The 17,310-nt window shown below is 40.1% G+C and overlaps 1 protein-coding gene across 9 annotated transcripts in view; it reads left to right on the top strand.

Moving 5' to 3' along the window:
* Positions 1-17,310, top strand: part of TNS3 (tensin 3) — a 352,619-nt gene that overhangs the window by 267,503 nt on the left and 67,806 nt on the right. For all 9 annotated transcript variants that reach the window (XM_073332748.1, XM_073332750.1, XM_073332751.1 and 6 more), the window contains 3 exons: positions 14,621-14,790; positions 15,181-15,307; positions 15,405-15,488. In XM_073332748.1, coding sequence (XP_073188849.1) covers positions 14,621-14,790; positions 15,181-15,307; positions 15,405-15,488 — 381 coding nt within the window. The remainder of the gene's footprint in view (positions 1-14,620; positions 14,791-15,180; positions 15,308-15,404; positions 15,489-17,310) is intronic.

The following is a 17,310-nucleotide window of genomic DNA, read 5'->3' on the forward strand; positions in this document are numbered from 1 at the left end:
TCTTCACCTCGGATGTTTGATTATCCTGAGCAATAAAAAATCACTTCAGAAGTCCAGCAGTACCCATAAAAATTTAATTGTTAAATGCTGCCGCAACAAACTAACATGCCCATTATATTTTGAAATTCAGAAGTAATCCACACAAAACACAAATGTATGACAGTAATCTAAGTGATCATGTACTTGTTTAGTCACGCATAGTAGGCAGTCCATAAGAATGGTAGAAAAATAAGTTTACTAACTGATCCACACATGTCTACATCATCTTCAAAGTCATTGCCTTCTGAGGACCATTTTTCATACTGTTGGTTTATTCTGACACCCAGGCCTTGCAATCTCTTTTGTTGCGCTGTTTACATTTTTCACATGTACCTCTCTTACCCTGGGGCACAGGAATTTCTTGAAAATATTCCCCAATAGAGTCTTTTTTATGACTTGCAGTCATGGCAGGTGGTTTTTCCATTTCCCAGGTGTTGAAATCAACGCTAGAGGCAGCATGCACTCTGAAGAATGTTGTCCCTTCTTCGCACAGCGTCCTGCATGATACCACAGAGTCAAAAAACCTTGCAACACCCAGCCATAGAGTCTGAACGCACTGGCGCAATGAGTAACAAAGCCATTCCTTCAAACTTGCCCCAGGAAAACCTGGAGTTCAGGAGTCAAAAAGGGTCGATGAGAAATTTCACTTCCTTTTGGTTCAATTATTATTTTAATAAGTTGGGGGGGTTGGGGAGAATTAACCAAAGACATAGTCAAATATTCATCCATCTCCTGTGAGCCAAGATAAGCCTGGCAGAGAGCAGAGAAACAGAGAATTCCAGTTAAACAATGTATTTACCTGTTAGTAAAAGCCCTTCATTAGACTGACCCCCACCCCAAAGTCTGGTAGTGGCCCTAGCATATCTTAGATTGTTCTGTGGGCCTAAGTTATGGAATCCTTTCTGGACAGCCATATAGCCTGGAATTTCTGTAGTACTACATGGTGTAGCCAACATGCTCTTTCTGCCCACATAATCTCTCTATGCCAGGGCTTGTGAGGGGGTCTCAGAAGGCAGCCACATGGCTGTCTTCCATGCTTCCTGTGTAGAGAGGCTCCTTGGCTCTTTATGCTGTTTTGTCCCTTTTACTCGGCATATAGGTGCTGGAATGGGGGTGAGGATGTCATCCAAAATGTGTGAGTGTGTGTTTGAACTTCAGAGCATGTGGTAAACTGATATTTATCTACCTTAGGTTTTTGATATACTACCTCACATGAGAAGTTCTGTTACTTGATTGTAGTCAAACAGATGTCAAGATAAATTTTCATTTGTGTTTCACTATTGCCAAAAATTTTTTTTAGCTGTTAGACATTACCATTGTCTGTTGTGAAAGGACAGTGTTAAAATTATTTAAAATTTCCAAAGAGACTTATTTTTGGAATACTGCTTGAGAAATAAAAGTAATGTACTGAATGAACCCATTGTTGAAACAGTGGGCAAGGCTTCCTGAGCTCCATCAGAAAGGAGTCATCCGTTTTAATTTTTACTAATCCTAGTTTACTATATTTAAATCCCAAAATCCGTCTGCCACCCTGACATTTTAATAATACCGCCCATCACACATTTGTCCAATATGCAGGCAGCACGTTATTTTTGTGTGCTGAATGAGTATCTTGTCCAAAGAAGTAATCCGTTACATCCCATTTGTGCCTGGGACCATGGACTTCATATATTTATTCTTTTGATTTAGAATAAACCAACACCACATGCACATAAGCTCTGTTCACCTTGCCATTTACTTTAAAATTACACAAAAGTACCTTTCTATGAAGTGCTAATACCCCCACATGTTGGCCTATAGCACAATCCAGCCAAGTATGTTTCGAACGTTGTACTTCGACGTAATAATCATTGTGATTTTTTCATTAAGGATTGAAACTGATGTAAAGCTGCCTTCTGTTTAGAATTACTTTTGGGAATAAATGCGTTAGTTCTTACAGTTTGGAAGTGAAAGCTTTATCTGCATGGTTCCACTGTAAGTTCTTACTGCTCTCATAAGCCTTCTAATGTTGTTTAGCTTTGTAAAAACTGATTTGCTGTTGGCTAAAGGCCAGGTCTGAAAATTGAACTGCTTTCATCTCTGCATTTCAAAGAGTAGGTATAACTTTGTGTTCAGCAAAAGCAGAACATCCAGTAAATACAGTATGTTGCACATATCTCAGCTTAAACACCTTGCTTTTTCTAGCAGCTGATCATTATAAGATCAATCACGTGGACACTAAAATGAATTGTAGGACTAAGTGATTACATGTTAGAAAATAAAAAGATAAGGAGTACTTGTGGCACCTTAGAGACTAACCAATTTATTTGAGCATAAGCTTTCGTGAGCTACAGCTCACTTCATTGGATGCATACTGTGGAAAGTATAGAAGATCTTTTTATACACACTGTCATAAATATAAAGGGAAGGGTAAACCCCTTTGAAATCCCTCCTGGCCAGGGGAAAGCTCCTCTCACCTGTAAAGGGTTAAGAAGCTAAAGGTAACCTCGCTGGTACCTGACCAAAATGACCAATGAGGAGACAAGATACTTTCAAAAGCTGGGAGGAGGGAGAGAAACAAAGGGTCTGTGTGTCTGTCTATAGTCTGTCTTTGTCGGGGATAGACCAGGAATGGAGTCTTAGAACTTTTAGTAAGTAATCTAGCTAGGTATGTGTTAGATTATGATTTCTTTAAATGGCTGAGAAAAGGATTGTGCTGAATAGAATAACTATTTCTGTCTGTGTATCTTTTTTGAAACTTAAGGGTTTGCCTAGAGGGGTTCTCTATGTTTTTGAATCTAATTACCCTGTAAGATATCTACCATCCTGATTTTACAGGGGGGATTTCTTCGTTTCTATTTACTTCTATTTTTATTAAAAGTCTTCTTGTAAGAAACTGAATGCTTTTTCATTGTTCTCAGATCCAAGGGTTTGGGTCTGTGGTCACCTAGGCAAATTGGTGAGGCTTTTTACCAAACCTTGTCCAGGAAGTGGGGTGCAAGGTTTTGGGAAGTATTTTGGGGGGAAGGACGCGTCCAAACAGCTCTTCTCCAGTAACCAGTATTAGTTTGGTGGTGGTAGCGGCCAGTCCAAGGACAACGGGTAGAATATTTTGTACTTGGGGAAGTTTTGACCTAAGCTGGTAAAGATAAGCTTAGGAGGTTTTTCATGCAGGTCCCCACATCTGTACCCTAGAGTTCAGAGTGGGGGAGGAACCTTGACACACACAAAGCATGAAAAAATACCTCCCCCACCCCACTCTCCTGCTGGTAATAGCTTATCTAAAGTGATCACTCTCCTTACAATGTGCATGATAATCAAGTTGGGCCATATCCAGCACAAATCCAGGTGTGTCCCCCCCCCCCCACACACACACATGCAGACAGACACAAACCCACTCTCCTGTTGGTAATAGCTTATCTAAAGTGACCACTCTCCTTACAATGTGTATGATAATCAAGGTGGGCCATTTCCAGCACAAATCCAGGGTTTAACAAGAACGTCTGGGGAGGGGAGTAGGAAAAAACAAGGGGAAATAGGTTACCTTGCATAATGACTTAGCCACTCCCAATCTCTATTCACGCCTAAGTTAATTGTATCCAATTTGCAAATGAATTCCAATTCAACAGTCTCTCGCTGGAGTCTGGATTTGAAGTTTTTTTGTTGTAATATCGCAACTTTCATGTCTGTAATCGCGTGACCAGAAGAAATTGAAGTGTTCTCCGACTGGTTTATGAATGTTATAATTCTTGACATCTGATTTGTGTCCATTTATTCTTTTACATAAAGACTGTCCAGTTTGACCAATGTACATGGCAGAGGGGCATTGCTGGCACATGATGGCATATATCACATTGGTGGATGTGCAGGTGAACGAGCCTCTGATAGTGTGGCTGATGTTATTAGGCCAATAATAATAATAATAAACGATGGTCACATAAACATCACCCTATACCGGAAACCTACTGACCTCTATTCCTACCTACATGCCTCCAGCTTTCACCCTGACCACACCACACGATCCATTGTCTACAGCCAAGCTCTGCGATACAACCGCATTTGCTCCAACCCCTCAGACAGAGACAAACACCTACAAGATCTCTATCAAGCATTCTTACAACTACAATACCCACCTGCGGAAGTGAAGAAACAGATTGATAGAGCCAGAAGAGTTCCCAGAAGTCACCTACTACAGGACAGGCCTAACAAAGAAAATAACAGAACGCCACTAGCTGTCACCTTCAGCCCCAAACTAAAACCCCTCCAATGCATTATTAAGGATCTACAACCTATCCTGAAGGATGACCCAACACTCTCACAAATCTTGGGAGACAGGCCAGTCCTTGCCTACAGACAGCCCCCCAACTGAAGCAAATACTCACCAGCAACCACATACCACACAACAGAACCACTAACCCAGGAACCTATCCTTGCAACAAAGCCCGTTGCCAACTGTGCCCACATATCTATTCAGGGGACACCATCACAGGGCCTAATCACATCAGCCACACTATCAGAGGCTCGTTCACCTGCACATCCACCAATGTGATATGTGCCAGCAATGCCCCTCTGCCATGTACATTGGTCAAACTGGACAGTCTCTACGTAAAAGAATAAATGGACACAAATCAGATGTCAAGAATTATAACATTCATAAACCAGTCGGAGAACACTTCAATTTCTTCTGGTCACGTGATTACAGACATGAAAGTTGTGATATTACAACAAAAAAACTTCAAATCCAGACTCCAGCGAGAGACTGTTGAATTGGAATTCATTTGCAAATTGGATACAATTAACTTAGGCTTGGATAGAGACTGGGAGTGGCTATTTCCCCTTGTTTTTTCCTACCCCCACTCCCCCCCCTCAGATGTTCTTGTTAAGCCTTGGATTTGTGCTGGAAATGGCCCAACTTGATTATCATGTACATTGTAAGGAGAGTGATCACTTTAGATAAGCTATTACCAGCAGGAGAGTGGGGTGGGGGGAGGTATTTTTTCATGCTTTGTGTGTATAAAAAGATCTTCTACACTTTCCGCAGTATGCATCCGATGAAGTGAGCTGTAGCTCACGAAAGCTCATGCTCAAATAAATTGGTTAGTCTCTAAGGTGCCACAAGTCCTCCTTTTCTTTTTGCAAATACAGATTAACACAGCTGTTACTCTGAAACATGTTAGAAAATGCAGTTTAAAACTCCAAATTTTGGCTATGGAAGCAGAACACAGTCTGTTTAACCAATTTAATTTCTTTTTGTACATCTGATACAGCTGCCTTATTTTGTTCCTGTGTAATGAGAATCCAGTATTTCAAATTAAAAAGTAGAAGGAAAGCTTTGAAGAACTGCTTTGTATTCAAAATTCTTTTTGTGTTCAACGTTATTCCTGTAGTTATCTGCAGATACAAAAAGAAAAGCCAGGTTGGGAGTCCTCTAAATGTCAGGTTTACAGTACACGTGTCAGTCTGGACTCTTTCTGATGTGTAATGCACATTGCATAGTTTTGTCCAGACTTTTCATGAACACAGATTCTGGAATCTCTTGATATTTAGTCTACAGGTTAAGATTTCTTTCTTCTGTATCACAAGTTTGGTGTGTTCTATCTCTGTCTTGCTATCTTTCTGGGTAGGTGTGGATGTGATTGGTGATTTCATGGGGTATAGCAGCCTCTTTTGTGAAAAAAGTGGTTTTCTCTTAATTTAAACTATATCAAATATACCCAGTTTCGTAGGCACTTCATGAATAGGTGTACTACAATATTAAAATATGGAAGAAAATATGTACAAATTCAAAATGTGTGTGGGAATACTGGATTGTCCTTTAAAGGAGGCTGTTTTATGCTAGCACGATAGAAGGGAAAGATTTCATATGGAAATCTTCTCAGTTTAGAGAGTGCTAGTTATGATTTAATAAGTAGAGCAGAGGACTGGGAGCCAGGGCTCCTGGCTTCTATTTCTGGCTCTGCCATTGACTTGTCAGTGTGACACCTTGACAAGTGTTTAACCTATCCATGCCACAGTTTGCCCATCTATGTAATGAGAATAATAAAAAGTGATGTGGTATATACCTCACATTCTGTTGTAAGAATTCAGATCCTCAGATGAAAGATATAGGCAAATAAATACTAGTAAACCGAAGGATGAATTACTTAGCCAAATGCTTGGGACCAGATGCTGATACTCTTATCCATGTTACTGATTTTTCCCTGAAAGATCCTCAGGGATTTGAAAAAGCAGTGTTTAGATTCTACCAATTTTTATTCACCCAAATTTTGCCTTTTAGGACCCAGGAATTTTTTCCAGGGGAAGTAGATGAGGCTGTGCTGGAGGACCAGGGTCAGCAGGCCAGTAGCAGTAGCTAGGGTCCTCACCTGGGTTTTAGGACAACACCCAGCACAAGCGCCCCCCCTGCCTGAGAAGGGATTTGGACATGGATCTGCCACCTCTCAAATGAGTGCCCTAACCCCTGGGCTGTGGGATATGCTGCTGTGGGGTTCCTTCAATCTCCCCTGTTGAAACTGTTGCACGTGGATAAATGATTTTTTAAAAAATGGAGCCGGGGAGTTGATGCTAGTGTGAGAGTGTTCCAGTGAGAGTTTAATGGACGGGTGGTGATTGTTAATGTTGTGGTGGAAATCTATCAGGGAGATTAACTCATCTGTCCAGAAGATGAAAATATCATTGATGTATCTCAGTATATAATTGGCTTCATAGTGCATTTGTCCAGAAATTCTTCTTCAAGGTGGCCAGTTGAAGAGGTTGTCATATTGGGGAGCCCTCCTAGTACCCAGGGCTGTTCCCATGGTTTGGACAAAGTGTTTGTTGTTGAATGTAAAATTGTTATTGGGGAGAATGGAATGAATGAGTTGGCAATGTGTTTGGGGTTGATATATGAGGGCTGTCCATTATCTTGTAAATATTTGAGATAGGCAGCAATACCATAATTGTGAGGTATGTTGGTATATGGGGAAGTGAAATCCATGGTGGGAAGGATGGTGTTCTGAGGGAGGTTATTAATGTGGAGTTTGCTGACGAAGTCGGTTGTGTCCTGGAGGAAGCTGGCCCTTTGTGCGGGAGTGGTTTGAGGATGGTTTTTATGAATCCCGATATTCCTTCAGTAAGAGTGTTGTGACCAGATATGATGGGTCTGCCTAGGTTCCCTTATTTTTGTATTTTAGGAAGCATGTCGAACGTCCCTGGGGTGGGTTCTTGGGGAATGAGTTTATAGAGTTTCTCTTGGAGCTGTAGTGATAATGAGAGTGGCCTATTTCAAACAGTTGGCAAGAAGGTGTGAGTAACAGTAGGGGGAAATGAGTATGGGGGAAATCTAGGTTTAGGTTTTGTCAACTGTTTGAAATGGGCCATTCTCATTACCACTACAAAAGTTATTTTTCCTCCTTTGGTATCCTACTGTTTATTGAATTGTCTCGTTAGACTGATCTCACACTTGGTAAGGCAACTCCCATCTTTTATACCTGGATTTATACCTGCTCCTGTATTTTCCACTCCATGCATCTGATGAAGTGGGTTCTAGCACACAAAAGCTTATGCCCAAATAAATGTGTTAGTCTCTAAGGTGCCACAAGAACTCCTCGTTTTTGCTGATACAGGCTAACATGGCTACCACTCTGAAACCTATTTCCTTTCAGGGAGTGGAAGGTTAGATTACTAAAGATAATAACTTTACAAAAAATTGACTAAACTTCTGAAATGTAAGGCTCAGACCATAGTATTTTCATGTCACTGGCTATGTTTCCATAGCTTGAGGCTCAATGCTTTTAGTATTGTCAAAACATGGTATTTGTCATTTAGCAACATAAGATTTAAATATCTTCAGAGAATAAGATGACATTATTCATCTGTGCAGTTATTTCACTGGGAACTGCATTTAGGTGGATTAGACGAAGAAGTATAAATAGGAACTTGTAGAGCAGAACATGTTCTTAATAATATTTGGATTTCTTAATTAAATGAACCTTCATATGCAAACACCACCAAGTTCCCTATATTGTATTACAATTCATGCTGTATGTCAGATCTGCTCCACAGTATCATCACATACCTATAAAAGCATTTGAACCAAAAATTGCCATGTACAATAGTTATGGAAGAGGAAGTACTGGAAGTAAGTCTCCATTGTAAATGTAAGTGCTTTAGTATTGGAAGTAAGTCTCCATTTACACCATTCAGGAATTTCATTTAGGCAGTGAGTTACAGTGTCAGGAGAGAGGGTCTCTCATGTCTGTGCAAAAAGCACTTATGTTGATTTTTTTCTTGGCCTTGTCAATTCTAGCTTACGCCTGTAATTTTTTATAATCAACAATATTTTATTGTGTCAAGAAAGACTTAATGCACTCCAGCTGTGCAAAACACAGGCTGAAAGGTGCTAATGAAGAAACAACTCTAAACACACATTTGTTCAATACATAAACCATATATGCTGAATAATATGACTTAGGAGCACTTAAAAATGATGGCAGTTTTTAAAACTTTAAACCAAATACAGCTTTGTTTCCTTGAGATGACTGTAAATTTAAAGAGAGTTGACAACTTTAATGGCTAAGTATAAATCAACAAAATTCATCTGTACTATAAAAAACTTGATTGGTGATTGTTTATTTGTGACTGGATTAAAAAAACAAGATTATAAGGGAGTTTGCTACATTATTTCTCCATGTTTAATTTGACCTATAGCTTCATTCCACAGTGGTGACCACTAAAATATTTTATAATTTAGTAGAAAGATTCGGAACCCCCTTCTTCCTGCTCAGAAACCTTGGTAAAAATTTATCAATAGGGAAAAAGAAAACATGCTCAGTTTAACCTCCCTATTGTAATTTACTTTGTAAAAATAAACTATAAAGACAGTTTTACGGTTGAACTTGGAAGTGAAGTTGGTGGTATTTCTGTTTTTACATATATATTTTATAAGCAATAACTTAATTTAGATGTATGTCCTTAACTGGAAAACTACAGTGTGTGTGTGTCACTGTCTGTCTGTGTTTGTGCATGCGTATGTGTACACAAGTGGGAAGGGAAACCCTGCCATCTTATTAAAGGTGCTGAATTGGAATACAGCGCAACGGGGTCCTATTCCATGAGGCCTACAGATGAGCAAATTCTATGTAGCGGCTAAATTGTCATTTATTTGTAGTGGCAACCTAGGGAAAGTGAAAGTTAAGAGATTTTCAACCAAGAAATGCTGTTATGCCATTGATTCCCGTGTGAGTGGTTTGGTTCCCAACATACTGAAAACAGTTGTTCAAAGTGCCCTTTGTCAGGTGTAATTAGCTTTCCTTTGATAAATTGCTCTTGTAAAAAGATTTTTAGAAAGGGAAAAGTGATACTTAGTAATGTAAATTAAACCAAGACTGTTTAGTGTCCTGGAGAGAAATTATCCCCCTGTGGAGGTGGGTGGCACAAGGCCTATGTGCCACTCACATCCCATTTAAATCCTCAAAATAGGGCTTAAAGGGGGTACAGGCCCCTCTGCGGAGATGAATTTCACCCCAAATGAATAAAAATGTGTTTTTTCACCCAACTTTGTTCTTTTTAATGATTTGTTCCAAAAATCCAATTTCAGAACAATGAAGATGAATGTATGCAGTTGCACAAAGCCCACTGAAGTTAAGGATCCCTCTTAACTTTGCTGGGCTTTGCGTCAGGCTGTTGGTTAACTGTTTTCACAAACAGGAGAAGGCTTTTAAAAGTTTGTGATATCTGGCAGAACTATATTTTCCTTACCTTGATGCTCTGTGCCGCTGACCTGTACCACTGCCAGCTGCAGTAGTCACTATTAAAAAGTCATCCACAGTTATTTCCTGTTGTAACTATAAGGACAATTTGGGCCTGATGATTATCTTTCCCTACCTCGCAATGGAAAACCTAAGGGAGAAAAAAATCATTGAAAGGGTCTACCTGAAGAGCGTCCTCCTGAACTGGTCCATCTAAAGGTGACAGTATTATAACACGGCTGTTACTCTGAAACCTGTTATTATCTTCCTTGCACCCCTATACAGAACTGTCTCTGGGGCTAGCCCATAGACCCTATGGATCAAGAGGAAACAACCAGACACTCTCTTATCTCAGTTGTCATTGTGGTAACTGATAGTAAATGTTGACTTCTTAATGGTGGCCATTGTACATGCAGTAATCAGAAATTTAACATACATGGAGATAAAATAGAAACCTAGCTTAGTACTATGGAATGAATACAGTTCTTGTAGTTTAGCCCAGATAACTACTAATGCATCAAGTAAAGCAATGCTGTTAACCAGCCTTTGCAGACAGTTTTTTTTTAAATGGTAGTGCTCCAAGAAAGCTAAGCAGTTAAAATACCACAGATAAACTTTTTACCACCAGCCATCCTACCATTAGATGTATCCTTAGCAAAATGATAACCATCTGGCACTGGCCTGGTGCCAGTTCTGAGGAACACTATTATTTGATCTTTACAAAGATAAATAATATCTGTATCTAGCTGGGGGGTGGGGAAGGAAACAAACAGTATACAAAAAGCACTCTCAAAAATAAACACACAGTCCTGGGTTAGGTCTGAAGCTCTGCCAAGCTTTTAAGACAAATTATAAGGAAGAATAGTAAATGAGGTGACCAAAGGAAAAGTTATTCCAGCAACTCTTGACTCAGAGCACTTTACACCTTGTTAATTGAAGAATGCAATTTTTTTTTAAACAGATAATTGTAAATAAACAAATGCCCGATGCCTTAAATGGGGAAGCTTTGGAAAAGCTTCATAATACTGTTCAGTACGTGTCATCTTACTGTGGCATGCTCTGATCACATTACTCCTGTAAATTCCTTCTATGGCTTTTCCTTTCTTTCATCATTACATTCAAAATACTTGCCCAGGCTTTGCCCAGATCCATGCCAGCTCCCATTGCATTTTACTCCCCATCTCTCTCCATTTGTCTCTCTGCATCCTCTAGTCTAACTTAGATAATGTTTTGTCCATATCAGTCATCTCATTAAATCACTTTTAATCAAAAATAGCAAACATTTCCTTGTAGAATATTTTCCCATGTTCCACAAGGTGGAGCCCTGAAGTTTACCTACCTAGTTTCAGAGCCTTCACAGTTCTGGACACATGGTGGAAAAGAATAAAAATGGGTCTTTTCAATAGTTTTCACAGAACAACTCTGGGTTCTCACTGCAATCTTTTCTTTTTCTTTTTAAACCAGTAGCTCTGCCAGAAAGTTTAAGACCTATGAGCTATGTGTCAGAAGAAGAGCTTGTAACTGCTGTGATGGGATATTCTGGGGAAGTACTGGGATATGTATGGGTTTTATGACACTCACAAGCGTTGCAGGTTATGCTGACAAAATGTCTAACTTCTATGAAGTCTCTGTTCATATCGACTATGGACAGGTGGCCCTCTGTGAACCACATATGTGGCTTCATAGAAGTTACCTTATTAATCTCATGGAACATCCCTGATGAAATACAGCTCTTATTAAAGTTATAAGCAAAATCCATTCAGACATTTTGGGGTTAAATGAACATAAACCATCCTTTATTCAGCTTTTAAAACAAAACAAGGAAATGTCCAGTGCAAAAAATATGTTAAGATTTTAGAATGACATTAGTAAATCTTTAACTAATTAGTTGATGGTTGGAAAATGGATGGAAGAGAGAAGGGGCACCATCCAGCATAGCATAAATGCTAAGTAGTATCACTATATGAATGACAATGACTTCTTTGGTGAAGAGTCTGATCCTACAAAATGCTGAGCACCCCTATAGGCCTGGGCACCCTCAGTTTCAGTCAGGACTGGTGCTAGCCCATTGGGGGTCCCTAAACAGGAATATTTTTGCCACCCCCCAATACTAAAACAGGCAAATACTTATAATAAAAAGTGGATGGGGTGGTCCCTTGAACTGCGTGGGGCCCTAAGCAGTTGCTTAGTCTGCTTATGCCTAGCGCTTGCTCTGGGTCCAGTAGAAATTTTGGACACATTGGGATTTTTCAGAGGGCACTTAGCATCACTCAAGATGAGTCTGCAAAGTGGTTATAATTCCCTGTCTGTGAAGTTGTAGATTTTCAAAGGCACAAAGGGAAATTAGGTGCCTTGGAAAGTCAATGAGAGTTGGGCACCTTCTGCCTTTGAGTAAATGATAAGGGGAAATTGAGCTTGCAGAGGGAGATTTTCAAAAATCTTTTTCTTTCTGAAATTCTACAGTCATGGATTCTAGCTGGAGGAGAGCGAGTTTGTTTCTAAAATTTTGAGTTTAATGGATATGTTTTTTTTGTGACATGGCTCTTTAAAATGTGAGCAGTATTTCCATTTTGCAAAGGCCTTGGCTACACTTGCAAGTTAGAGCGCATTAAGTCAGCCCCAGGCGCCCTAACTCCTGAGGTGTCCGCACTGGCAAGGAACATAGAGCACCTGGACTCTGCAGCTGGAGCGCTCCTGGTAGTCCACCTCCACGAGAGGCATAGAGCTTGCTGCGCCCTGGCTGAAACACCGGGGTGTCAGCATAGACAACATTTTGCATTACTGCACTGTGATTGGCCTCTGGAAATGTCCCATAATCCCTTGAAGTCAAGTGGCCACTCTGGTCATTGTTTTGAACTCGGCTGCAGGCATGCGAATATCCTTTCAAAGCTCCATTTCTGACAGCCAGCATGCTTATCTGCTCCGTGACAAAGCAAACCATTACTGTGGAATGCTCCTGCTGCAGAGGCAGGTATGTGTGAGAGAGAGGCAGGGGTGGAGGCTGATGTTGGGGTTTCCCTCTTCTCCCTGCCGCTGTCTGAACTTACAAGACAGCAGGCTGACACACTCTCTGCCCCCCTAAACACATTGTTTCTCCCTCCACATACACACAACACACTCCCTCTCACACTCTACACACGCACATTTGAAAAGCATGCTGCAGCCCCTTGCATACTAGGATAGCTGCCACAATGCACTGCTCTCTGTGGTGTTGCAAGAGCTACTAATGTGGCTACACCACTGCGCTTGCAGCTGACAGTGTGAACACATGGCAGCGCTTTCCCTGCTGCTGTCTCCAAGGGCTGGTTTAACTCCCGGCGCTCTATATCTCCAGGTGTTGCCATGCCCAAAGTCTTAATTATTTTTAAAGCCATATTTCAAAAACAGCTTGTCGTAGAATGTTCAGATTTAAATATAGATGAGATGAAGCTGAGTGTGTTAGCATGTTTTGGGTAAGTCTGGCTGCTAATTTCAGAAGTTATATGATAGGGGTAGGATTTTTCAAAAGTGATGAGCATTGACCTAATTACTGTTACCGAAGTCAATGGCAAAACATTCATTGATTTCCATGGGAGCAGAGTTGGACAACGCTGAGCCCTTATGCAAATCCCACGGTATAACTTGTGGGAGACATTCTGCCTTTGATTATCAGCCTCCAGTTTCCAGTGATGTGTATGTATATATAGAAGCTGCACATGTATATTTAAGCAGAATCTGACTCTTAATTCCTTCTGTATTGCACTGGGAGCCCAGTCAATGTTTTAATGTTGCGTAAAATATTCTTTTTCTGTATAACGCCTGTTTGTGATATCAGGCATGGTTGGTTTTGGTTTTTTTAAATGTGTATTGATGCAGTGTGGTCACACCTTGCTACCCTAATGAAAGTTAAGATACGCTGTAGTGCAAATTTTTCTGCTGTCTGATGGATCTCATATTTCTATTATTGCCAGCAATTACAGACTAGAAAATGGATGTGTCCGTAAAGTACTTTTTAGGAGTATATGCAATTTCAGCTGCAGCACTCAGTAGTATCTCAAGTACTGCATTAGACATTTATTCTTTTTATGCTGACTAATCAGCAAGAACTCCTGTAGCATCCTTTTGGTGTCTTGAATTCCCACAATAATGATGAAATAGGGATTGCTTCCATAGCCACTTTCCGAATTTTTTTTTTTTTAAACAGATGCTACTCCTCACTCACCCTCTATTATCAGTTTACTGTCTTGGTTTATTCTGCAATGCTTCATTCCTCAGTCATCAGAAGGATGTGACTTTTCTTTGTTACATACATAATAGTCTAGCTGTTGTGAATATTTTTCAGTACAAATACTGTAAATGCACCATATTTGATGATATACATATGAGCTAGATTCACCCTTGGTGTCAGCAGGGCACAGGCCTCTGGTGGCTAAAAGTCTGTCAGTCTATCTATCTGGGAGATCACAGCACTGGGCAGCAGCTGTGACTTCACCTCCAAAACCTGGTTGGCATGTCCAGAAGGTATTGCCATTGGATACCATAAACGACCTCTACTGGTGGAATTCCATCCACAGATAAAACTGACCTCTCCCAGCTTAATCTTTCTAGAAAGGGCAGCAATGGAAATATTGCCCAGCCTTCTAGAACTCAGAGCACTTTGCAAATACAATATGTAGCAACCTGGGTCAGCCAAGTTGAATCTAACCAAGCATCTTCCTCTGTTGTTATAAGCAAGTAACTGGGAAATCTCACGGGTGACTGAAGACTGTCAATCACTTTTGTTAAAGATATTGTGGTAAATAACTTGACTGGCACCATGTAGTAGGCCTAATGAAACTAAGATCTTGTGTGTTTGTTTATTTATTGTTGTATTATTTATTTATTTGCTACAACAGGTTCACCAGGAGACGAATCAGGGGGAAGAATAAGGAAGTTAAGTCTTGGACAGTATGACAATGATGTTCCAGGGCAGCCACCATATACCAGGTGTGGCTGGATGAAAACTACTGCTATAGACCAGGCTGTAAATCCAGGATCACGAATTGCTGTAGGGGAGACCAAAGAGGTAAATAAGAAAGAATTATTCAAGAAGGGGTGAATGAATGGCCAGCATAGAATCTCAAATTCAGGAGCAGAGTCAGGTTACAAATTCCCACGTTGATAAGCAGAAGTTGAGCATATTATGGGGTTTTGTGCATGATTTGCCATCCCTGACAGTCACTGGATATAAGAACAGAACAGTCATATTCATCAGAAAAAGACTTTAACATAGACTGGGACATCCATCTCTGTGTGTGTGTGTGTGTGTGTCTTTGGTGTGCTGAGATCTCTCCATTGGAAAAGTGGATCAGATTATATGAAATCTTGTATAATCTGATGAAAAATGGCCCGCTGTACTGTAGAGGCTTGATGAGATTTGCCACACACTCATTTTGTTGTTTTTCACCTCTTCTAGATGAGTGTGGCACGTTACCAGGAAGACCTAGATGAAGTAGACAGGGGAATCTTCTCACCAACCAAAAATGGGAATGAAGCTGTTCCACCAACCCCAGCTTTTCCAGTGTCACCAGAGACACCATATGGTGAGGAAACGTCTTCATCATTTACTTTTCATGAATGTGTTACTTTTAGCATCTCAAATTTATGGAAAAGGGTTGTTTGATTTTCTTTCTCTTCCAGTGAAATGTCCCCCACATTACCTCCAAATGAGTCCACCTGGTCAACAGATCAGTAGCCCACCTGAGATGTACAGAACTGAGCATGGTAAGAACCATACTTCCATTTTTCCTTTAGAGTGAAACACACCCCTGTATAGAAGCCTCCCACATCTGGCCTTGTGCAGGTCATCTGCAGAGAGAGGTAAAGTTCACCCTTGTTAAGTACTCTGTGCAGTGCCAGAGCAAGCAGTTGATAATGCACAATCATCATTGTGCCTGCACAATAATAATTTACTAATTTACTAATCTATCAAAATAGTATTATCAGATTTTTGGGTACAGTTTTTGCAATTTATTTAGGCACTGTCTGCATGTGAGGAGAGCACAATAATTGTCATTCCTCTGTCAAGTGAAACAAAGGATGGCTTTGCTCAAGTCAAATCACATCCTAGCAAATTCAAGGATATTATTATGAGTTTAAATAAACAGTCTTTCATATTGCATGGTTGTTTCCAATCAATGATTGCTGAGGGAAAGGGAAAGGGTCAGTTTAATGTGATCTTGTTGTAAATGACCAGAAAAGAATTCTTTTGGTTGGCCATAAATCTATTCTAATGTAAACCTGGTGTAAGCAGCTCCTGTAAAAGGTGCCTCCATCTTCCCTGGCATAGGAGTCATTTCAGGGGCACAGCAGGGAAGAGATGTACCAGGCCTCCACTGTCATAAGGTCTCTTATTTAAGGGTGTTTTAAGGCCTAACCTGTGCATTTTTGCACCTTTCTATGTTTGGATTTCTTTTAAGTTCAGCCTAATATCTGAATTTTCCCAGGTTACAAAACCTGTAAATTTTTTGTTACCCTTAAATTACTGATGTGTACTCTTAGCCTGAACTCCAACTTAATGTAATGTTTTGTCTAAGACTAAACAGAACTTCCCATGTCCATGTCATTACCCGTTATATTTGGTGTGACTTCAGTCTTTCAGAATGTTTTTTCTTACACATGCATAAGAATCTAAAGAGATTAGTTAAACTAACAAAGGATTTTGCGGGGTTGTTGGGCTGATTTCTAACTGATGTACATAAAGGAGCTGAGCAGACACATGGTGCTGTGACTTTGACCTAACCTACACAGGTTAATTCCTGTATGTTTCACAGAGAAAAAGTGATGTGATATAATCACGCAGGATCAGATACTACTCTTGGTTACATTTATGCACCCATTGCAGTCAATTGTCTGTGTAAACAAGATACAAACTAGAGAAAATGTAATAACTTTTAGTGTAAACAAGCAGCATTGTTTTTCATCCACTTACTGTGCCAGGAATCAAGAATTCTTCGAGATTAGTCTCCCGGAGCCTTCCTTACACATAACCAACTGGACCTGAAGAAGAGCTCTGTGTAGCTCAAAAGCTAGTCTCTTTCACCAACAGAAGTTGGTCCATCCACCTGGTCTTTCTGCATCCTTTTAGGATTCCTTTCTTATTAGCTGTATAAATTGGGTGGACCACAAAAGTGTAAGAAGTTTGGTTTCATTCAAATAAGCACAGAAAAGATTTGGTTGTTTATCTGATGCTTACAGAGAACCATCCAGTTTGGAAGTCAGACTAGAAATAATATTCCTTGTAAGATTTCTAGCATCTCCTTGCTTTGGCTAAGTTGGGAATAATGCAAGCATAACCTCTGTGTTTTGGTGTTTCTGTTTTTGGGTCATGTAAGGAACATGGGGTTCAGAGAATCTAACAAAAACTAAAAATCAAATAAACAGATGCTACTTCTTGAAAGTTCAAAATAAGTTGAGTGTGGTTACGTTTAAGTATGTTCGTTCAAGAAAAGAAATAAGGATTAAGCGGTGAGATTCAGAGGTGGCTATCGCAAACATCTCCTACTAGCCTCAGGTGCTCAACACCTGTGAAAATCAAGCTGAACAT

This window comes from Lepidochelys kempii, chromosome 2, assembly GCF_965140265.1.
Source record: "Lepidochelys kempii isolate rLepKem1 chromosome 2, rLepKem1.hap2, whole genome shotgun sequence".
Lineage (NCBI taxonomy): Eukaryota > Metazoa > Chordata > Testudines > Cheloniidae > Lepidochelys > Lepidochelys kempii.